The sequence below is a fragment of the Hesperophylax consimilis genome, chromosome 6, assembly GCF_061612785.1.
Source record: "Hesperophylax consimilis isolate HC1 chromosome 6, BYU_Hcon_1.0, whole genome shotgun sequence".
NCBI classification, from domain to species: domain Eukaryota; kingdom Metazoa; phylum Arthropoda; class Insecta; order Trichoptera; family Limnephilidae; genus Hesperophylax; species Hesperophylax consimilis.
In genome coordinates, this window is record NC_142841.1 from 11400019 (window position 1) to 11424578 (window position 24560).

At 32.3% G+C, this 24560-nt stretch overlaps 1 protein-coding gene across 4 annotated transcripts in view; it reads right to left on the reverse strand.

Annotated features, from left to right (window-relative positions):
• LOC149422943 (EGFR adapter protein-like) overlaps positions 1-24560 on the reverse strand; it is a 311323-nt gene that overhangs the window by 95028 nt on the left and 191735 nt on the right. For 2 of the 4 annotated variants that reach the window (XM_089632385.1, XM_089632387.1), the window contains 2 exons: positions 22483-22557; positions 21028-21174 (listed from right to left, as the gene is read on the reverse strand). In XM_089632385.1, coding sequence (XP_089488511.1) covers positions 21028-21174; positions 22483-22557 — 222 coding nt within the window. Of the gene's footprint in view, positions 1-4708; positions 5360-21027; positions 21175-22482; positions 22558-24560 lie in introns of those variants that run through there. The other 2 variants (XM_089632386.1, XM_089632388.1) reach the window with 2 other exon arrangements.

The window sequence follows — 24560 nt, forward strand, 5'->3', positions numbered from 1 at the left end:
ATACATTTGCATATTATTGAATTAATATTATTCCTCAAAATATTAACATGGAAATATATGAACTGCTTACTGCGGTTTAAAGGCACCAAGATTTCTCCCACTATTCCATATTTTTAGGTTCTATAAATATGGCACATTTATGAAAATTATAACGCACAAAACATTTTGGGGTGTTCTTTCGAAAGGCAAATACACATTTTTTTATCAATTCTTTCAGCTTCACAAATCATTTATAAAAAATACACATGGAAACAGGTTATCTGCTCTACAGAATCCCGATCATCTGAATAAAAAATCATACCATGTCATCTCGGATTTTTGCATTTAGAAATTTTAATTTATATTTTTTATTTGTTAGGCTTTATTCGATCCGGTATAAAATACCACCACCGTTTTAAAATTTCAAAATTAGATTTTTATTAATGAGACTAGATTCAATCCCAGATAAAGAGTCACCACGATAACACATAATTTAATTTATACATTGTAACACCACGTCTAGTTTTGTGGGATTGTGTTTGGTTAGATATGGAATTCTTGTTTGCTCCCACGGATACTGTAATCGCAAAATCGTTTTATTTTTGCCATCCAGATTACTTATCAGATTCTGACTGTACAAAAAAGCCCACACAAAATGAATGATAGATAAGGTGGGTCCAATCTAAAGCATGACTCACGATAATGGATATTTTATGACTTATAACTTATAACATAACCAATATGTTCTTTGTTATTTTAGAAAACTATATCAATCTGAGGCAAATAAACAAGGGCGGAAGATAGATAGTGACTATTTCCCGAATATTATATAGTACGCTTTGCATTTTGAATGTTTATTTTAGGAAAGATTTGTGAAGATAAATATGCTGCAGAATGATCAAGTAAAAATTTACTATTTTATGGGTCGTTAGGTACTTCATCGCCTGTCTGAATTCTTGACACATCATTTCAAATTTCGATGACAATTACGAATTATACAATATTCGATGACATTTTGATACATACATATATTTTCCATTTTGTACCGCGGCGCCACTGTCGCTTGTCAAAAAAACACATATTTTTATTTATGTTTGACTCTTTTTAACAAACTTATACGAAATTATATCTTTTAGCAAATTAAGAAATGTATCTAAAAATATATAAATGTCTAGCCAGATTAATCATTTGTGAATTAAATGAATGGGGAATAGAGGAATCAAATTGATTCCTTTCCTCACTGTGAATAAATTTGATATATATATATATATAAATAAGAACTGAATGCTGTAGAAATAAGATCTCTGAGGCGTAAGTGTGGTAAAACCAGTATTTTTTATTATTTTTATTTATTAATCTTAAGTTAGCTCACATCTTTGTGTGTGCTAATAGTTTTATAAACATATAAACATGTACATGTCCTAGATAGTCCACTCTGCCAGTGCGGCATGGAAAATGAGACTCTTGATCATGTTTTCTTTAATTGTAAAAATCATTCACCTTTCAAATGCATTTATCGTTTACTTATAAAAATCACCCACCAATCTCCCCTTAGTATTCCTTATTTACTTTCTCTTAACAATTCTCGCATTTTCTCAGTTCTATACAAGTTCATAGACTTGAATGACTTCAATATTTGAAATTTCCTATTCCCGTATAGATTTCCCATAAAATTATAACCATCTCCCCTAACTTTAACGGCACATAGCACTCTTTTTAGGGTGAATTGCCTAATACAAAAAAAAAAACATGTACATTGTTTGGCAAACATAATCTTTCTTTAAATATTTCAATAAAGTCACAAAAAAAGAAACATTAATAATTGAGATGGACATATTTTCTTAATTCATTTTTGAACTTATTAATATTTTCTATCACAGTAATTTCCTTCGGGATTTTGTTATAGAGTTGAACGGCCTGGTACATCAGAGATTTTTGGGTGCTTGTTTTTTTTCTTGTTGGCAATCTAATTTGCTTAGAATTTCTCGTCCCGTGTCCGTGTATCTCGTTATTGTAATTTATTTTTCTTTTCAGTTCCTTAGACATCATCCCTATGTTAATTTTATGTATAAAAATAAGTACATTCAAATACACAGTTTGCTTCACCGTCAAAATATTCATCTCCTTGAAATATTCATCAGTATGATTGTGTGATAAATGCCAAAGCAATGCAAAGAATGCTATGTTGATGTATGTGTAATAAGTAATATTAATAAAGGGACGCTTACATGTTTTGGGCATGTAAAGAGAATAAATTACGTAAATGCGAATTGTAGCAGAAGTCGGGGACGCTGGAGGAAGACATGGCACGATCAAATGAATCAGACACTTGAGTCGGGTCGTGTCACTAGTCAGAATAATAGAAGAGAATGATGAGACGATTTATGAATGTGAATGAGGCAAGGAGTGTGTGCCAAGACCGAGTTGTTTGGCGGTCCTTCCTCTCTGCCCACCCCTGCGGGAAAAGGGCTTGATGGTTATTTCGTTATATTAATTTCATCAAAAATCCACAATTCTCATCTAAACCAGTATCATTTTTCATAATCATTTTCTCTAATCTTAATTCTTAATTATCTTAATTCTTGCTAATCTTTGCCACTGGGTACATTTATAGCATAACTTAGTTTTGTGCTAAAGAAAAATATAGAAATAATATCAACTACTTTATTTACGCACATTTAAAAATACATAAATACAATTAGTTTGTAATTTAATCACATAGCTAAATTTATGGAGCATCATAAATTTCCATTCAAACCAATATCAAAAGACGTGCAATAGTATTTCTTCTTTATGACCCAAATAATAGCATATTGCAAATACAATTCAACACATATACTAATGAAGAGCTTAGATATCAAATTAACAATTTGATTTGCTCACATTAAATAACTCATAAATCCATTAGGTTTTTAATTAAATCGCGTATTTAATTTCATTGTGCACCCAAAATCCCCAACCAATCCCAATTGAAGAGTCGTTCTTTTTATGATGTTTACATAACAGTATCAAGAAGAACACATAAATCACTTAATTAATTTACATTAAACAATTCATTAATCCGGTAAGCTTGTAATTAAATCTCACTCTTGTACCGAAAACTACCAATTAAGTAAAACTCGATCCCACATAAACAAGGCAGCCGCATTAAATTAAGCCTAAACCAATAATACGTGATAATATTCAATTTCAATTCAGTGCCGGCAACCCGGGCGTTTATTTATTATTAGTTATGTACATACATGATTTTTCTCCTTACCCTCCTCACTAGACAAAGTCTGTTCTGAGGCTGGTAACTAACAATTTCTAATTACATAAAAACAAATAAGTGGTTAAAAAAGAAAAAAAAAGAAATATAAATATTATAGTAAAAATAATAATAATAAAATAAGAGGAAAATCAGAAATTAGAAACAGAGTAGAAAAAAGAAAATATATAATTTTAGATATTAAGAATATTACTTATCTCTCTTCTTTCTTTGACATTCAACCAGTTTAAAAATCTTTTGAATACCCAATTCAAATTATTAGATGCGACATAGGTCTTTGTTTGGGCTACAAACTTATTGAATATATGTGGTGCCAAGTAAGATTCATGTTTTTTGGCAAAATTTGATTTGATATATGGTACTTGTAATTGATTGTGTGTGTTTGCTCTTGTGTTTTGCGAGTGAGTTATGAAGTGTGGTGATATTTTTATGCAGTTTTTGTAGATGATCTTCTTTATGAATAGTTTATTTATGTCTAATAGGTTATTGTTGATCATTAGCTGTTCTGTCGGATGTTGATAAGGCTTTCTGAACATAATTCTGATTATTGTTTTATGATTAATTTTAAGTGATTTGAGATGAGTCTCTGCTGCTGCTCCCCATACTGAAATACCATACATAAGAATACTTTGACAGAGTGCAAAATATATATTTTTTAGCTGAGGTAGTGACATAATGTTTCGAATTGTTTTGAAGATGTAAGAGAGTTTCCGTATTTTTTTTGTAATTAGGTTGATTTGGAGATCCCATTTTAAGTTATTGTCAACAGTTAAACCGAGATATTTAATATTTTGCGCATAATCAATTTTGTCACAAACACAGCGTGAGTTAGTTAATGAGGTAACTGTGCAGGGGTGAAGATGAAGTTGTGGGTGACTATCTGGCTGACCAGCTAATGTTTTACTGAAAGTTAAGTATTTAGTTTTAGAAATATTTAGTGTCAGTAGATTATTTATTAGCCATCTATTTACTTCAGTCATCCCTGTTTCCGTGTGTTTGAAGACGTTTTCCCATGATTGGGCTTTGAATAAAATTACAGTGTCATCTGCATAACTGATTACTTTGTACTCTATGTTCCCTAGGCTTATCTCAGTTAGACTGTTAATGTAGATGAGAAACAGTATGGGACCCAAGACGCTGCCTTGGGGTACTCCATACCTGTTGCCTACTTTGTCACTTTCTTGATTATTTATTTTTACAATTTGTTGTCTATTTTCAATGTAGCTAATGAACCATTTTAGTGGTGGACCTGTTATGCCAATGTTTTTGAGTTTTTGTTGGAGTAATTTGTGTGAGATGGTGTCGAAAGCTTTTGCTAGGTCTAAGAACACTCCTAACACCTTTGAACTATTCAAGTCTAATTTGACTTTAATTTCACGGGAGACTTAATGCCTAGGAATGTATTAATAATACGGTATAATTATCATAGTAATTTATGGTATGAACCAGTTTTGGACTTACTGTTGGCAAACGACTTGCGACCACCATTATTATTCCATGGCAGGTTTAATATCCATCTCGGCTCACTTTAGTCCTTTCCTGACTAAACTCGTTGGATGTCTATTAAAACCGTCACATCACTTCTCTTTATATCAATCTGAGTACGAAATGTCAGGCACTAGTGCTGTTTTCAATCATTAAGATTAATATTTTATACGATAACTTTTAATCACTTGAACAACGGAATCTTATAAATTTGTAATTGTAGAATTATGCCATTTGCATAGAATATGAATTTAAAACAGTCATTTGGTTTAATTTCACTATGTTTACCGCGTATCACGAATTTCATATGAGCATAGTATTTTAAAGGTAACTTTTAATATCAATATTTTGAGGCTCTAAGTTTTTTAAATTTATGGTATTACTGTATTATAAATTTAATGTTCTGGAGTATTTATGTTTTCACCAATTTATTAATACAATTTTACTTTGTAATATTTGTGCGATTTTTAAAACACTAAAGAAACGGGGGTTTATTAATGTTACTCCAGTACAATCGTAAAGAATTATAATGTTAATGTTGTATTAATCACAAATTTAGTAATGTCATGTAATTATTATCGCTGGGTATTTATCTTAAACACAATGTCACCTTTTGCTTTGATAACAGCTTTAAAATTTTTGTAGAAGTATTAGTGACACACTTGTTAATATCCACTTTAATTTTAATATTAAGTTAGCATTGTTGGTACATAAAACTACGATTTTCTTTAAAATTATTAATAGAAATAATCGAAGTTCTCACGGTGTAAACAATGTGACCGGTCAAAAGGCGGACGTCCGCAAACGTCACACGGGAATTTCGTTCGGAATTCGAAATCGTTGAATTAATATCGTTCGCGAACTCGCGCGCTCACCTTTCCACGGTAAATTTCTATCAAAAATATCACTAACCACACACAAAATTGTTGATTTCTACGCATTGAAGACGTGTTCTTGTCAGAGTTTTTTTAGAGTAATCACTGAGTCATTGATTGATATAGTTCGGTATTGTTTTTAACTGTCTATCTCGCGCGAGTCGAACGGTGAAGACAAACACAAGCGGCGATCTCACGCCGACCGATGGAATGTTCCCCCTCCACGGCAGATGGCGATGGGAGTATTGGAGTACCTACCTACAGCCTACTGCCTACTGCAGTATCGCGGTACCTCGTGGCTCGGTTCGCTCGCGGCAGCGGTAACGGCGTTCTTATCGGACGAATTGTAGGCGTTGAATGCGGTGCGGTTAATTGTTGAATTCATTGGTTGAACGGAGTGTGATCGTTGATCGGCCGTTGCGAGATTACAGCTACTTATTAAATGTCGAAAGACGACGTGCCCTAAGCAAAGTACCATTTCTGAAGATTTATAACAATGGTATAAATATAAAAGGTTTCCATTCATTTTTACACAGTTAAAAATATTCGAAAATAGTTAAAATAACATATTTTCGGGGAAAATAAATTTAATGGTTTGTGTCTATAGGGGGTGGGGCCGATTTTTATAAATGGGGCCGTGTTCAGATTTTTTTGTTTGCCTGTTTGTTTCCGTCAGAAATTTGCCAAAAAAATCCGTGTGCGTATGTTCTTTACTTCTTTCTTTAAGGTGATCATTTATCTGTCTTCACACCAAGAAAATTTTAATTTTACTTTATTTGATAACAGCAGTAGGGATAACTTACTCTATTTTATAGAAAAAACAGTACTATATATTATCTACCTATAAAAACGTATGTTATGATTTCAATTTTGAAGATGAAAATTGGTATCAGTTGTTGTTTTAAGCGGCGAATAATATAAATTGATTCGTTCAGAAGACAACATTCAGGATTTTTTTTTTTTAAATACATTGAGAATTATAAATAAATATGTTGATAGATAATAGTAAACAGTATTGGAAATTGAGATATAGAAAACAGATTACCTGTTCTCTATAAAATCATTTTTCACTAGTTCATCAGTAAATTTATATTTGGACACCAAGACCTAGAACATTTCTAAATTCTACGATCAGAACTCCGCAATGCTTGGTCGCTTTGATACGAGAGGTATTACGGATATTGCTCGCACCCGCCGGTAGGTACTAGTAAACGTAGCCTCACAGCCGCACAGCCTTCTTTACCACCACATCCTCCAGCCACGAGCAGAGAGCAGAGCCTTCGAGTCAGAGTCAGAGTATTGGAATAGGACGAGGCTGCACGGGTATCGGATGGATCCTCGGAATGTGTAAAGTTCACAGCAGCGATTGGAGTCTACGTAATAATAATTGCAACGTTCACTTGAAAGAGCGATTTAATTCCGAAGGAATGCGCGAAACGATTCGCGACCGGACAGCGCGGGCGCTACGACGATAAACAACATTGTATGACATTAAAGCTTTTTTTGTATGTTGAATGCTTAAAAAATTAAAAATTACAGCGCTTTATAGAAAACAGGAAAGAATTTTGTACACCCATATAAAAATAACTTATAATAATGCTTTTAGTTACTTCTAAAACAGAAAAATTGATTGTTTCTGAACCACTGAAAACTTTTTGGACGTTTTTTTGCGAGGTGATCTGACTATCGTTTTCTGTATGAAAATTGTACAGCTCTTTTAATACAATTTTCTACGTCAGCAAAACTTTTTACAGCTCATTGTAAAAAAAAATTCGCCAAAATATTATAATTCCCCTATCATTGCAACAATACAGGATCTAACGCTGAACTCAATTCCATAATGAATCACCTGCATGTACTTGGAAATAAATATGTTTTGGATAAACCTATAAATATTGCTCATACAAACACTACTTAATTAAAACTGTCTGTCAGCGCTTCTCAGATTGACTATAATTAAATACAGTTTTAAAGTATTAATTTCTTAACACTCATAACTCATAACATAATATCCGGGATTTATAATATGTTGTATTGTATTTATAATAACCTACTCATTGTACTTTTTTTATGTTGATACTACTATTTTTATTGTTCTCTTTTATGTATTTTACATTTATATTTTTTTTATTATCTATGTATATTCTGTATTCATATTTAAAGCAATTGTTATTCTTTTGTAAAAGCCGCTATAATCGGCGTTAATAAATAAATAAATAAATAATTCGTAAAACTAATACAATAGGTAGAGAAGACGAAGAATTTACACCAGAATTAAATACATTTAATATTTCCAGGAGGCGCCAGGTCCTAAAACCGACGGTTTTGTACTTACTCCCCTTCAGATCTATAAACTAATCTCAAATGTCTCCCACTCCATTACCTCCCCCTAATTTCATTTTGATGGTGTGGGTTTAAACCAGAAATCAAAGTGATCGTTTCTGCGTTTCTGAAAATCAGCTCTGATTTATATTAATTTGATTCGGCTGGCAAACCACGAAGACCCTCAATATATCTACCAATATTTTGTTCTTCGTTCGAATTTCAACCGCCATGGCGGAATCCCTATTTAGGGTATACTTTAAGGCTGGGTTGTACTTGCATAGTCAGGCCTGTTTAAATACACGCAAAATAAGCACATTTAAGCATAATTAATTTGAATGAAGAAATATAAATGAAAATCTGTCCTATTGGCGCGCCAATAGGTCTTAAAGTATACCCTAAATAGGGATTCCATAGTCTTAGTGGTCCATATGGTTAGGAACATTTTGAACTCTTGTGCGGTATTGATTCAAATTAAATAAAATTTTGTAAGTTTTTAGATTCTCACGGCCAAAAGCATTTTTGTTGTTTGTTTTTGGGGTGTTATGCCGTGTTGCGCTAACTCCTTCTTTAGCCGACGTTTCGGACAGCGTTGCAGTGTCCATCATCAGGGCAGATCCGGTAGATCCGAAGATGTGACGCATCTTACTATCTACCGGATCTGCCCTGATGATGGACACTGCAACGCTGTCCGAAACGTCGGCTAAAGAAGGAGTTAGCGCAACACGGCATAACACCCCAAAAACCAACAACAAAAATAAAATTTTACTCGTGGTGTCCTGAAACTCGTAGTACAAGTTGGAAACTGGTGAATAAAGATCACATAGCGAGCCCAAAAAAACTACTTTATTTTTGATTTCAGCATTTCGATTTTTTTTTTTACTTTTCCAGTTTTCAATTTTTTTTCGGCATCTAAAGGGCTAAAAAAAATTAGAGCCGGATCTATTCTTTGACATATTTCATAAAAAATACAGACTTGATATTAACTCCATGTTCAACTTCTATTCCAACTTTGAACGCGATTTTTTCGGAAACAAAAACTCAAATCAAAAAAATTTTCCCACAAAATCGATTCCCCTTTATAAAAATCCCGCTTGGACTACAAGTTCCCGGACAAAAATAAATAATTGATTATGTTTTAAATAGCACATTTACACTACATCATCTCCCATATACTTTCTTCTTATACAGTTTTAGATAGAGAAAATACCACGCTTTCAGTTTACATTAAAAAATTACCGTAAACGCTCCCAAAAAATTAAAAATAGTTCTCTGAAACAAGATTTAGCAGTTGAAAAATATTGTGTATTAAACCAAAAAAATTGAAGTGACTATGACTTGTATAACAAGTTTGTCTGATTAAATATATATTTTAGTTTTGTATAAAGTAGTAATTATAGTGTACACGATAAAAAACTATCGGTAAGTGACTTTAAAAATTATGTCTTTGTTTGTGTAGATTTTCAATCTATTATCTGCTTTCTAAGCGTTCAAAAACAATATGAATTTATCTAAAATCTAAATACTCATCGCAGACGAAATTCCACACATATTGTATGGACACTCATAGGTACTTTAACTATGGAAGTTTTAATATTATCTTATCATTTGTAATAAAATTCAACTGCGCATTTCCCAATAAATAAACAAAACACTTCAAAACTATTACGTACCCCACCAAAGATTAAATAACACCTTTAGTCTATGTCTATGTAGGAAACCCGTAGTTATTTGATAGGTACCTGACAGGTTTATTTGTTAACGCCTTTACATTGTCGCCAAAACATCGTCATATGTTGCGTAGGCGGGAATTAAATCAGAGATTATGCCCAGGTAGACCATTCTCCAGGTAGAAATCTGCTCATTAGTCTAAAGGTAAATTCACGCGTGGGAAGATTAAGGTAAATAAACTCACGACAGTCCGGAGCAACGGACAGACTATGTTTATCGCGAGCCATTCGTCAATACGCGCGTCACAATTAAACAAATTACAATCCATATTATCATACGGTTTGTAAAACATACTATAATTTGTGAAAGTTGTTGTAAATACTAAATGTCGGCACGCAGGTTCTGGGTATTGATTCTCCAATCCAGGCCGCTCGCAAAGTATATACATTGGTCGACATTCTTATTCTTGATTGTCGTCGAAGGTAGATAATCATATACGAATGACTTTGTCGAGAATCGAGGCCCTGATCTTCGGTTATTTATCAATTCTATCACGGTTTATTGTACAAAATTGAGCTTGCTCTTATATGGTTCTTTTACGCGGGCGGCAGTAGATTATATATCTTGAACAAATACTATTTATTAGGAGTCTTTTATCACAGAAATAAAATTATTGGTTACGGAGAAGTTATTAGTAAATTAATGGCAACATTACGCTACAAACTATTGTTACATCAGCGTAGGAGGTTGGGTAAGTGGAAATGCATTCAAAAGTTGTTATTTTAGGAATTATAATGACAGTTTCTTTGAAATATTTTACCCAATATTGATCCAAGAATAATGATATGAATAGGAACACCTGTAGGATTCCAGTTTTGAATATGGGACACGTTTACAAATAAATTTACAGGATTAGAAATCACCCCTTAGCTCAATAATGGAGAACCATTATATTGATGAATTATCTTAACGATTGGATTTGTTGTTTGGAACAATTATGTATTATAGCGTAGTACTTCCCTAACCGACTGCATGTACAAGTATGTCGTATTTTGTTAGTCTCACTTCATACTCCTTTGAGGACAGGGCCTTATTGTTTGTAAAAATATGTATATCGACTTTAGTAATTGGTACCTAAAGTAGTAGATCCTCTTTGCATACACTTTCGGGGACATTTACTTACATTACATGTATGTAGGTAAAGCGTATTTCTCTTAACCGATTGCATATATAAGTATGTCGTATTTGGTTATTCTCACTGCATACTCTCATGGGATATGGTATTATTGTTTTGAAAAATATTTGTAGAGTGGATTTCCACTCAAGACTTCTACATATATGTGTATATTGATTTTCGTTATACGTACGTATATCCTGCCCACATACTGACTTTACTGATAGAGGACGTACCTACAGAAGAAATAATCCTTTAAGGGATCAACTGTCTGAGGGATCAACTAGCAGAAGGATCAACTGGCAGAGGGATCAATTATCCGGGGATCAACTGTCTGGGGGGTCAACTACAAAAAATGTCAACTGGAAGAGAGATCAACTGTCCTGGGGATCAACTTTCCGGGGGATCAACTGTACGGAGAGTCAACTGACGGCGGGCCAACTGTCGAGGGGCCAATTGTCGGGGAATCAAAATATTGCTCATTTATTAAGAATTTCTCCATCATCAATTAATTGATAGGTTTTCTTTCCCAATATACTTTCAGCAAAACAGGAATGTGTTTTCGCGATGTCGGAACACGTGTTTCTATATGTACTCAAAGTTTCACAGGAAACCGCCTGCAGTCCCATTTTTTTATCGGAATTTAATAAATCAGCAATACTAATTTTTTCCGTAAATGGTTAATTTAGTTATTTAGAAGAATTTTATTTCTGTTGTTGTTTTTCATAGATTTAATTTAAAAAAATCATAATTTGGATCTTACAAAGATAACCTACGATAAATAACCTTCCCGGCGAGTGCTTCGTTTTGTCGCAGATGATCCGTCTTAGAACAAGGGAACTAAGGAAGAAGGAAATTTTCCGCCATTTTTACCTCTGAAATAATAAAACCTTACTATTAATATTCTTAGTAATTAGATCTCGGTTCTGAAATAATTGCATGCGGTTAGACCCTTTGCTCAACTTCCCGCCTGTGGTTTACTGAATTATTATAGTTATTCCAACTTCATCTGTTTTAGAGTCTAAAGACTAGTAAGACTATCTAACTATCCAAGACCTTCCCAACCTTTGGAATTCCTGTTAAATTCCGCAGAAATAATATGTAATGTTTTCTTATCAAAAAAAGATAACGTCAATTTTTTTATTTAGGCTACAAAGTGATTCATACAATCAAAACGGCTGATGTGGGTAATACTTGACAAAAATCAAATAAAATTTGATAAGAAGACAGTAATGTTCAATGTAAAACTACGATAATATGTTTGCATAGAGCATGTTGAAATTTTTTTTGTAAGGAATTGTAAAATAAAGTATGTCCCGGTATTTTGGATATCCAGTTACGATCGTTACCTTTTTAAATAAATCTTTTTGAATTTCACTTTTGTCTTCGGTAATGAATGGATGCAAATCTTGGAAACGGAAATCAACCCACTTGCCGACTTTCGATCGAGCTGAAACTCAGCAAATAGATTCGTTGTCGTTCACAATTTTTCAAGCAATTGGTGGCATTCAAGCATTAACATTTTTTTGAAAATTGGATGACATACTGCAGTTAATATATGAAATAAATGTCAGTCCTACCCGTTTGAGATTTGGCGTAGTTGTTTGCACGGTTGACTCCAATACCTGAGGGAGGTTCAATCCGCAGTCAAACCATTTAATTTTATTGTATTTTTAATAGACATTATAAAATTTTACAGCAGTTTATGTACAAGTCACTAGGGAGGATGATTCAATATTCAGTCAAGCAAAAAAAAATCTTTGATATTGGACTTTTTTGTGAACCATAGTTAAAAAGACTTTGTTTTTTACGGGTTCAACTTTTTTTTTATTTTCTGTGTCTTATTCTGTTTCATGGTTCGTTTAGCTTTATTATTATTTTTATCTTCCTCTTCAACGATTACTTTTAATATTATTCGTAATTCAATGAATGGGTATCGCGTACATTACCTAGGTCATGTTGCTTACTTCAAAAAACTTGTTTTTTGTCATTTCCTTGAGAATCGAATGAAATTATGCGAAAAATCGCATGGAGTATAAGTTGAAATACTAAGCTATTCACGGGCCTATCAATATAATAAATTCAACCACACCAACATTGTGATTAGATATTGATAAATCATAAATTATTTCTAAAGCCAGTGAGACTACGGCATTCCCAATTGGGGTATGTTGTGTAGTGGGGAGAGGAAGGAGATAGGAAAGAGGCAGGTGGGGAAGTACCTGGCTATTCAGTTCTGGTTACCTAACACGACTAAAGTTATTCCAATTCCGAATGGTGGTCTTACACTAGTGCGATACTGGGAGAATTTCGAACGTGCCGCAAATGTAAATTATATTAATTTTAATGAATAAATTATGAAATAATACAAATCAAACAAATACAATTTACTTGCGCACACTGTGATTTAAACCCGTTATCTCCGGATTGCTAGTCAAGAGCCTTACACCTCGATCAAGGAGGATTTGTTCTTACAACATGTGTGGATTATATTTGTATATTAATTGAGATTTATATTATATATTCCAGTCAATACTAAACGTAATTAATCGCTATTTAGTTGGTCAATAAATTTCACCATATTAATGTATTTAATTAAAATGTTACTTGTGTGCAAGAGAACATAGGAATTTCTTTTAGCAACTTTATTCCCATCAAGATTAACTGTGTTAGTAAAATTATGTTCTTCCGCAATATGAATGGCGATTGATTTATTGTGGACGGTGGGGAATTAAAGATTTGTCTAAGTCGTATCTTCTTGTCTTGTGAGATGATATGGTATTGATAAGGGTAAAATAAAGAAGGGAAAGTGGGATGTATCTTCTTCGGTAGTTTTTGGGGGTATTTCGGTGTAAATAGTGTACTGTATTTGGAGATATTGGTTGGAAGTAGTTTTCTCTCAAGGTCCTGTACCGTGTTTACTACTCACGTCCCTTCGGTCTAATCAAGAATCGGTAAACAGTAAAGTTTGTCCCAGGATCTGTTTGACAAATAAGTAGGAATTCGTGAAGTCTTTTTGCTGAATGATGGGCCAAGAAGCCAAATATCTAGCCACATGCTTATAAGCTTAGTCACATCTCAGAGACGTCTACATGATATTTACATTCATACGCATATTTATATATAAATTTTAATAGTTACTTATGTAATAGAATCGTTCACACAAATCGACGAGCTACGGCCATTTCGTGAAAAGATCTTATTATTTTTGGCTAATGTATAAACTAATTAATCAATTCATAATTTTTTGTTATGTGATTACCGCACAAGAGTCCCAACTGCTCCCAACCGTCTGGAGCCAGTGATACTGTGGCACCCTCCGTCGAAGTATATTGTGAGGCTGAAGGTATTGGGAAAGGAGATGGGGAAGAGGAAGGTTGGGGAGTAGTTAGCTATTCAGATCTGGTCACCAAACTATGCTAAAGCCATTTCAAGCAATTTTTCATTTTTTAATGGTGGTCTTACGCCAGGGCGATACTGAGAGTATTTTCTTCACTGGAACGTGGCGCAAGTACACTTTATTATTTTAAATGAATCAATTGTGAAATAACACAAATTGATAATTGACAACTCAAATTTACTTGCGCACGCCGGGATTTGATCCCACGACCTTCGGCTTGATAGTCGAGAGCCTTACCCCTCCACCACAGAGGCTGTCAAATAGCATAAATGATTTATTTATTATAAGCAGTTGGATATTCCAGTTAAAAAATATTAATTATATTGTTCTGATGAAACCACTAAAATTTGATGCTGGATTATCTCTAATCTAAAATTGTTGATAATGGTATTTAGAATCCTGATATTCTCGCTAGAGTAAGATAATTATATGTACCGACTAGAAATACAAGACAGAATGCAACCATAATCTGTGCCTATTTCAATTAGTTTCTTATGAATTACCAAATTTTAAATCATTTTTCTTCCCAGAAAATATACAAGGCAAAGCGATGTGAAATAATTATTCTCGATTAAACACAATAATTTGATTTATTTTTTAATGATAAACTAATATTTATAAGACAAGGTTTTTACGCGTAGCAAAAAGGATAACAAATTATTATGAGCATCAATTACTCGCTCGAAATATCCATACGAATTTAAAATATCTCCGGAGTGGCGGCATTTATTTTTACTCGGGTGATATTTTCAATTAGTATGCATATTTCGGGCGAGTAATTAATGCTTCTAATAATTCGTTTCAATCATTTGAAGTTGTACAAAAACACTTCTATAAAATAAGGAATAAGATTAGAAAATGAAAATAATTATACAATGAAACAGCCAAGTATTTGTGAAGAGTAGTTTATTTAGTCATTAATGCGGAATATCTTGATAGGTCGACAACATTCCCAAATCTATTACCAAAAAAACATACCTTGGATAAATTTAAGCTTTTCCTGTCGTTTCACTTGAGAAGAATTAAAATAAAATTCTTTATTACTTTATAACAAAATATATGTGTGAACTACTAAAAAAATATTTTTTTTATTTAGAAATCTGTTAACGCATATTTTTTATTTTGCTACAATATTTTACATTTCATTTACCATTTTTTTAGTAATGTTGGCCTAACTGGGTGGCTTACCCGTGCTGAGGCCTGCATTTTATAACACAAAAAATATTCATAATACATTTATAGAAAATATATATAATCTTGATGAAAAAAAAACTTTAATTTTTAACTAAAAATATAGATTTAAAATTAAAGTAAAATAAAATAAATAAAATGAAATAATTAAAGTAGAAATCGGTATATTTATATTATACGTTTTGTGTTTGTGAGTGATGTGTGTTTTTTAAAGGTTTTGTGTATTACGTGTAGCTTTTATTATTTTATGTTTTGAAATTTTGGTAATATTGTCTTTTCCGTTCTTTAATACATTTTATAATTTTGTGTGTGAATTTATTTTTGCTTTCCTCGATTACATTTTCAAGTGTTAGACTGTTGAAAGCTTTTATAGCATGGTATTGATATTGTCTCTGTCCAAACCTTGTATTTACATTCGGGGTTTTTATTTTTTCTATGTACGCTTGTCTAACTGGTCTAATAGTGATATTTTGTGTATGTTGAAATTTGTTTTTTTGGTCAAAAATTAGTTTAGTAGTGATTTTATGATTTTTGTAATAAACAACTTGAAAAAACAATTTAATGACTTTAATTAGTTACGACAGATTTCCCCGATTAACTTTAAAAAAAATAAAAACGGCTTTCGCGCAAAAAATTGCACGTTTCTAGAGTCCATTTGCAAAAACTATTTTTATTCCTATTACCTACATTTGTGGTGATATGAGGCAAACTTAAGATATTCAATTTTTGACTTAAACCATAGAAATATGTAAATAATTAATATAATACCCACGCACAGGCTTTACCTTTGTGGGATTTTTCTTACATTCTAGGTATACTGTATTATTATTTTTATCTGTTGCAATAACATTTATTGTATCAAAACTTCGCGTTAATAATACACAATCACGTTTAAATTAATGTAAAGGTATGTAGTTGGTCGTTGGGGTAAGTTTTGTTAGCATTAAATAGTTTCCAATTTGACAATTTGTATGTAGAAACGGTTGACTAGAAAACCGATTTTCATTGTCCTTACCATGAAATTAATAGTCATCTTATTTCTATGGTACCCACATTTGGGGACCGTTTTCTGGTAGAGCAATAATACATTGATTAATTAATGTTTCTGGATTAAATGTTATTTTACGCTAAACAAAATCTCAAAATATACAACCACAGGAAACATTTTTTTTATACTAAAAGTATTTTATTCTCGTAAATATCATTACACAGCCATGTTTTCCAATTAAAGCGAAATAAACATGTTTCTATTACTCAGTAATGGCGCTATTAGCAAAATAACAATTCAAAGCTTTTAATCTTAACCTTTACATGGAAAGGGTGGAGAAAACAGGCTGTACATTTATACGCAAAGCCTTTGTGTGGAAATTACGATTATTTGAAATTCATTATGGTCTTCAAATTAAATTCATTGTGAACCCTTTTCAATTAAATATGAACCGTGAAAATACTCATTGTTAAATTATCACACAGTACTTAATCAAGCGTTTTATTTTTTTCAGAATGACTAACCATTCTCAGGCCAGTTAATCCTAATAGTGTAAAACCTCTGAAACACATTACGGTTTAAGATTGTGACAGTGTTTGTGCTTTTTAAATAGAACTTCATCTAATCATACATTTGCTAAGGCATGTCAGTTAACACACAATTTAAAAAAGTTTGTTTTTTTCTGTGAAAACCGTAACAAAGAGTTTATTCCTTATTTTTTCACATTACTGGAGAAATCTTTTTTCGACAACATAGTTACTGAAAAAATTCACAGTCATAAGTTAAAAAATAGAAAAAAATTATGAATCCTCAAATAACTTCTTCAAATCGAAAAGTGATACCAGACTCCATCATAGATGACCACGGCGTTATATTGTTTTCACAAATAGTATTGTATTTATTTTAACTTCGGGATAATATAGATAGTTTGACATTACCTTCGGATGGCGAACCAGCTGTCACGTGGTAAAATAACTATTCTCATCTAAAAAAATATGTTTAAATTTATTTACGTTCAGGAAATTTACTTTCAAATTTCTTTAATAAGCAGTTTTAAAGAAAAAGATGAGATGGCCAGAACTCTCCAAGATATTTATATACCACTGATTGGCACAATACAATAAACTTATATTTGTATATCAAAGTTTTCAAAAATGTCGACAGATTTTGGACTTTCAAGGAAATTACTGTCGACATTATGGCGATTTATTTTATGTGATGTGTGATCACACATCTGCTCTGATGGCGGACACTGTAGTGCTGCCCGAAACGTTGGCTAAAAAGAAGGTAGCGCAACATAGAATAATTCCCTAAGAATAAATCACTATAATGTCGACAGTAATTATTTAAACCACTTAAACATAGAAATTCCATATTCAACTATTTCTCTTCTAGATAGTAAAATCATGTTTGTTCAAAGGCGGCTAGAAATATCTTATTATATTATAAGCCTTTCCACATATCGGGTTTCAATCCATACTGCGAGCCAACGAATTATAACACATCACTGGTCCCATACATTTTCTATCGAAGTACTAATCAGCCCAATGGTTTAGAACTTACGAAGGCCTTACTTTATTCTTCACTTGATTAATTTTAAATTTATACGCTTCATCTGATTACATAGTAAATGACATTATAGATAAGTAAACTATAATCTAGGTTCTTATAATATACGCTTTTCGAACTTTTGACTGTAGTCCTTTCGAGTGTAACATTTGATTGTAATATTTATTTTTTTAATTGAACAAAATTGTTTTCTTCTAAATTTACTCTCAACTGGTTTCAGAAGAACCCTTATTTTATGTCGAAATTTCAACAAACAAATACAGGCACAAATTTATTTTGTGTTTAATGAGTGTGGAAATATCAACACAAGGAGAAGAGATACGCGCTAGGTATTTTTTAAGCATGCTGTTTACCGAGAATATGCACATCGTACACTTCACCGTATCTCTCCACTTGTTTTTGTAGTTGTTCATAATAGGTTATTTAAAAAGACATATCTTGAACATTCTTACTGTGGCATGTAATCTTGAAGTGCAGTCATTCCAAATCTGTCTATATCGACCCCTAAGGCTCGATTCCGACCTGCAGGGGGTCATTGTCAATAGAAAAAAATTGAGGGTGTATGAAATGTAAATGGGGGTCTACGAGAGCCCTTCAAGACATTCAAATTATCTGGCAAAAATCTTATGCAGAATCAATTACTACGAAATTCTCTAGCCTCCCCCCGCCCCCGAAAATATTGTGAGGAATCCCAGTACTGAGCAATTGAAAAAGCAGGGGTTTACCCAAAACAGAAAAAATTGGTAATTGGTTTACAAGACAAAAAAGTTTGGGGACCTCTGCTCTAGTGTGATCGGCATTTATTTGCATGACATAAAAGCTATTATGCTATTTGGCTTCAAAAATATTGTTTTAAAAATTTAAATAATTAAAAAAAAAATACTTTAAATACAAATTAATTGGTTTGTTTATGACCTAAACTTATTTTTACTGTATTCCTACTAACCAATGTATATATGCACATACTTTTAACAAACTATGACGGGAAATAACATTTGCTGCTTATTTTCAAATTTGGTGAACTACAGAAATAACAATTTTTGTATTATTTTCTCCCAGTCAGACAGTTGAAAAGTGAGGAACATAGTTTTGCATGAAAATTTAAACCTTGATCAGACAAATATTTGGTTCACAAAATACTCCCACAAGGCACGTCTGTGTTATTCTTTATTGTATGGTAGGTAATAACATAATATGTGAATTCTAACGCAGCATCACGTTCATTAATCAAATGCATTGTACATATAGTTTTGTATTATTTATCAACGAACCGGTAGATGCAATAAGTTGACAATAGTTTGACAGTCTATATTTATTTACTTATAAAAAATATCATAGCAGACACATACTATATATTTGTATAGCTCCCTTGCGGTGATTTTGCACAAAAATTGCGCTATACCGATCATCTAAGTATTATTATTATTAGTCTCTGATCCAGAGGCGTCATATAGTCTGCTGGAACAAAACGTTTATTGCAAATACGAGAACGGTTTATAATAATTATCCATATTATAGCGACATTCACTTTTTTTTCTGTTCATCACTTAGAAACCTATGTCCAGACATTCCTCAGGAAAACAATACAACAGGCATTTTATAGTGCCATCCACTTTATTTCTTTCTGTTCATCATTTAGAAACCTATGTCCAGACATTCCCCAGGAAAACAATACAACAGGCATTTTTTAGTGCCATCCACTTTATTTCTATCTGTTCATCACTTAGAAATCTATGTCCAGACGTTCCCCAGGAAAACAATACAACAGGCAATTTGATTACAATTATTAATAAGCTGTCGTAAAAAAACTTTCTTCGTAACTAAGGAATAAACAAAGATTCACAGTTAGTATGACCATCAGCTCATTTGCGACAACAGCTGTTTCGAGCAATCCAGATTACCTGCCAATGTTAAAATTTGTGAAGATTCCGTATTTTTGAAGATGGTTGCGTTTTCTCCAGAAATTTCTTAATTCTTTTTTTATTTCTGAACCAAAATGCCACAGTAAAAAGGATCTGCCAATTTTAAAAAGTATCCTATCAATTGCACCAGGCCTAATTGTGCTACCTAGCTATAATATTATAAATTATGTGTTTTGTTGTTCTCGTTTTTCTAATAATACCGACATTTATAAATTTACACTGCAGAATAAACTTTTATGATTTCGAAAAGGGGTTTTTGTCATTCAAAAAATTTACATTCAAATATTCACTATTCTATCATTGAAATTTGTCCAGCATTCGCATTGCCATAACTTTATGATTATTGTCGATTACCCTTTGCAAAATATTCCTTCCCACACTGCACTTAAATCTCGCGTGAACTGCGGCATTAATTATAGCTTTAGTTTGTAGAGAAGGTGGAAGGTGTGCATTTTACATTTGCGTATTATTATTTGTCTCAAGATACCTACGCGAATAGGATAAAATAAATCCAATGTATTATGTTTTATTGGCTCACGCTGTTCAGTTTAAGTAGGTTCGTAGAGTTTGAAATGAGAAACTTTAGTTAACTTTGTAGTTAAAGTGGTTAATTTCGTAATTAATTTTGTAGTATTTCTTTAATAATTATGTAGTAAATTTTCTTGTTAATTCTCTAGTTTATTTTGTAGTTAATTATGTATAAAAATATACCTTACCTATAAAGCAGAAATCTCGTATGGCAATGAGCGAACGCTACTACTGCACGACCTATAATAGTCCAAACATCCGCTGTGCGATACGTTTGGGAAGAGTTTTATAACCACAATCAAGGCAAGGCTTATCGCCGTAGGTATTGATTAGGTATACAGATCCAATAGGGATAGGTATCTTTAATTTGTATAAATTTAGCTATTTCATGAAAGTAACTGCTCATTCACGGTATATAACTGTTGTTCACAGAAAAAAAACTTATATACAAATCCTTGAATATCAGGTACTTATAAAATATTTCTCCTTATCTACTTATAAATGCGATGTAAATATTACGCAGCATACGGCTGAATTTGTGACCAGTGTAAAACTTGACTTATTATCACAACGTAGGTATAGTTAAATCGGGCTTAGCGCTATACTGGCCCGTAAGAATCTAATAAGACGGGTGTGTTCATAGTGCAATTCTCACCTGTTTGGCAGAATCCGTAGTGAATGAGTGGCAGAACTGCGAGTGCGCGGGCCCCCGGGGCTCTCGTGCCACGAAGCCGAACAGCGCGCGTGCAGGCTCACACGTCGCGTACGAAATGCGACGGAGCGCGTGCGCCATCTGTACGCTCTAAAAAAAAGGAATGCAATGTTACTTTTAGTTTCATAACTCAACAAAATTACAACACAACACACCTTTGAAAAGCTATGTAAAGTCATTAAGAGTGATTAAAAACGACATATATACCTTTCCAATGTAACCTATTTCACCTTTTTTTTAGTTTCTACGACATTAAATCACTTTTTAAAGGTGTGTTGAATGGTCATTTTAATAAGTTATCCGGTCACCAAAATTTTCATTTTGTGGCTTGAAGCGTTTTACCAAACCACAGTAGATATTATACATTGCTGAACTTGTAGCATAATTGACAGCAAAATAGAAAAATATATATAAAAAAAAAATAATCTTTTACTGATGAAAGTAGTGGTTCAGCGTATATTAGGAATAGAACGGAAAAGCAAATGTTTTATTCTTGTATAATAAGGTGGTTTTTTTTTAATTTTTGACAAGCACATCGAACATATTATATCAAAATCCTACAGAATACTAGGTTTCTTATTAAGAATATGCAAAGTTTTCAAAAGTGCTAAGACTCTAGAAATGTTGTTTTGTTCATTGGTCAGAAGTCCACTGGAGTATGCTTCCACAATATGGAATCCTCAATATAAGGTAAGCATAGGTTTAATAGAAAGCATACAGAATAAATTTTCGAAACATTTACTCAAGAAATACAAATAAAATAAATAAAATAGGAAATACAAAAAAAAACTACAAATAATATGTTAACTTTACAAAAAAGACGCACATTGTCAGATCTGTTGTTTCTACATAATCTGCTAAATAATAAAATCGATAGTCCCGAATTGCTATCCGTCATTGGTTTAAATGTTCCAACGAGGCGTACCAGGCACACTACACTTTTTCATATTGAAACCAACAATACCAATGCAAACATCTCAGTAATTACTCGCTCAATTACAACTTACACCCACTACGTAAAATTACTACATTTAGTCATCTTTCGTGATTCCTTTCTAAACATACAAAACTAACTTATTAAATTTCTTAGCATGACATATTTCAAAAATATTTTCACATCATTTTTCAAAACTTCTATGTATTAACAGTCAATTACAATTCGTGAGCATATTATAATTCTTGATTTCAATTCATTTATTTCTCTCCACAGACTTTCTTTATTTCATAACAACCTCATTCAAAATTACGTAATGATATTTTATGGACATACATACAGGTACTACAACTATGTAATAATGAAAAATATCCTTAACTATATCATATTGTACTTTGTATGTATTAATAAATAAATAAATAATTATGTATGCTGGTATAATTTTAAATATTGTAAAAGCTTACCTGATCGTTCGGGCGGCATACTTTGACACCAGCCAATGACACCACTATAAGCACAGGTATTGCACGTCCCGCTTCCTGAAACAAAAACAAAAACAAAGTTAAATATATTTCGTTTATTGTAATCACATTGCTGTATCGGTGGATACACTGTATAAATCTTTCACTTCGATAAGACCCTATTTTTGGGTGAATACAAAGCGTAAAAAACAGAGAATGCAAAATATCAAAGGCCTATTCTCACTCGACCGAAAAAATAGAACAGGGGAGCAACTGTTCCGAAAGTCTGAAAACACAATTGAAGTCAACTTATATCGAAACTAGTGCTATGATGAAGAACGAGCTTACAGTTCGGTTGAACTTGCATTGCCTGGTAAAAATCCGACGATTCAGACCACTTGTAAAAAACTTGTAAGCAAAAAAAAAATGTTTATTATTTTTTACATTTATTTGCTTATGCTTTTTACACAGGTTTCTGTGGTTTATATACGTTTTTGTTATTATTTTTTTATTACAAAATGATTGTTCTATATTTAATTAAATAAATTTAAAAAATATGTAATTAGCAAAAAGAACCTCTAAGAATGTTCGCTAACAATAATAACGGTAACTATCCAGGGTCAAACAACTTCACTACAACACGAATCAAAAATAATTGATTCCAGAAAAACATTACCAATAATGTATAAAATATATCTAAATATATACTGCTAGAGAAATGACTTAAAGAGTACTGCTAGATTCTAAAATGTTATTTAAGGACCATATTGAACATATTTTAGAAAAAGCTTATAAACAATTGGGATTTATTATACGCATTACAAAGCCTTTCACTATAGCACACACACTAATTCTGCTATATATGTCATATGTTAGGTCAAAACTCGAGTTTGCCTCAGTCATTTGGAATCCTCAATATCAAACATACATTGATCGTATTGAAAATATCCAATCCAAATTTATTAAACACCTATCGTATCGCTTTAGCGATCATCGGTTTGACCCTACCGTTTTAAATAAACGTAGAAAAAATTCTGATGCCCTTTTCTTATACAAAATCAAAAAGATTGCATTTCGTTGCCCTGAACACAACACCAGATCGAACGACTTATTTAGAACACCACACTGTAAAGCCTAATATGCGCAAAACTCTTTAATAGGACGTATCTGTAAAACTCACAATGCCTCTAGAGATAAGGACATTTTCAAGTGAAAATGTCCTTATCTCTAGAGAAAGTTGCTAACTTGAAAACATATAAAATGCAACTTACTAAACTGATAACTTAGTTTTTTATTTTGTGAAATAATCCCATCATCTTTGTTTTTTTTTATCGTTTTTGTTATAATCATGCGAAAACTGTATTACTATTAACTGTCTTTAATTGTTTTTATAACATTTTATAATTCCATATAATGTTTATTCTTTATATTTCTTTGTCATTCATAAATATATTGTATAGGTGCAAATATTGAATCAACGACTAGAATTAATGGAACATTGTTCGTCTAATATTGTAAATATTTGCTGTTTATGCTAAATAAATAAATGACTGTTGATTTCCTAAATAAATTCTATTTCTATTTCTGATAATTTAAACATCACTATTTAACAAATCTCTTTGATTTATTTATACACCAATCAAAACGCACAGCAAAAGCCCAAACATTGCTATCACGAAAACCGCACTGCGAGCTGCAAATTGGTAATTAAATTCAATAATTATTATTTTGAGTGGATTTGAAAACCCTCTTGTTTGTTATATGCGGGCCAATAAATAGTCCACCTACCCTACGGGTGTCCCCAGGGTCCTTGTAAAATCAAGGAATTTATGTTGCTTACGACACACACAACACGTGTCTGTGATTTACAACCCTTGGAATCCTGCCAAGCGGTTTTCACCGTAGCTTTCATCGAAACGAAACGAAATATATTGCCAATTGGGCTTGGCTGCTAAGTAATGTTAAATACTGTTTCAGATGGCAAGTCATGCAAAGAGAAAATATCTAAGGTGCAATTTTTTTGAGCTTTTACAAAGTGAGACCAGATTTTGTTCATCTATAATTACATTTTGAATAAAGTT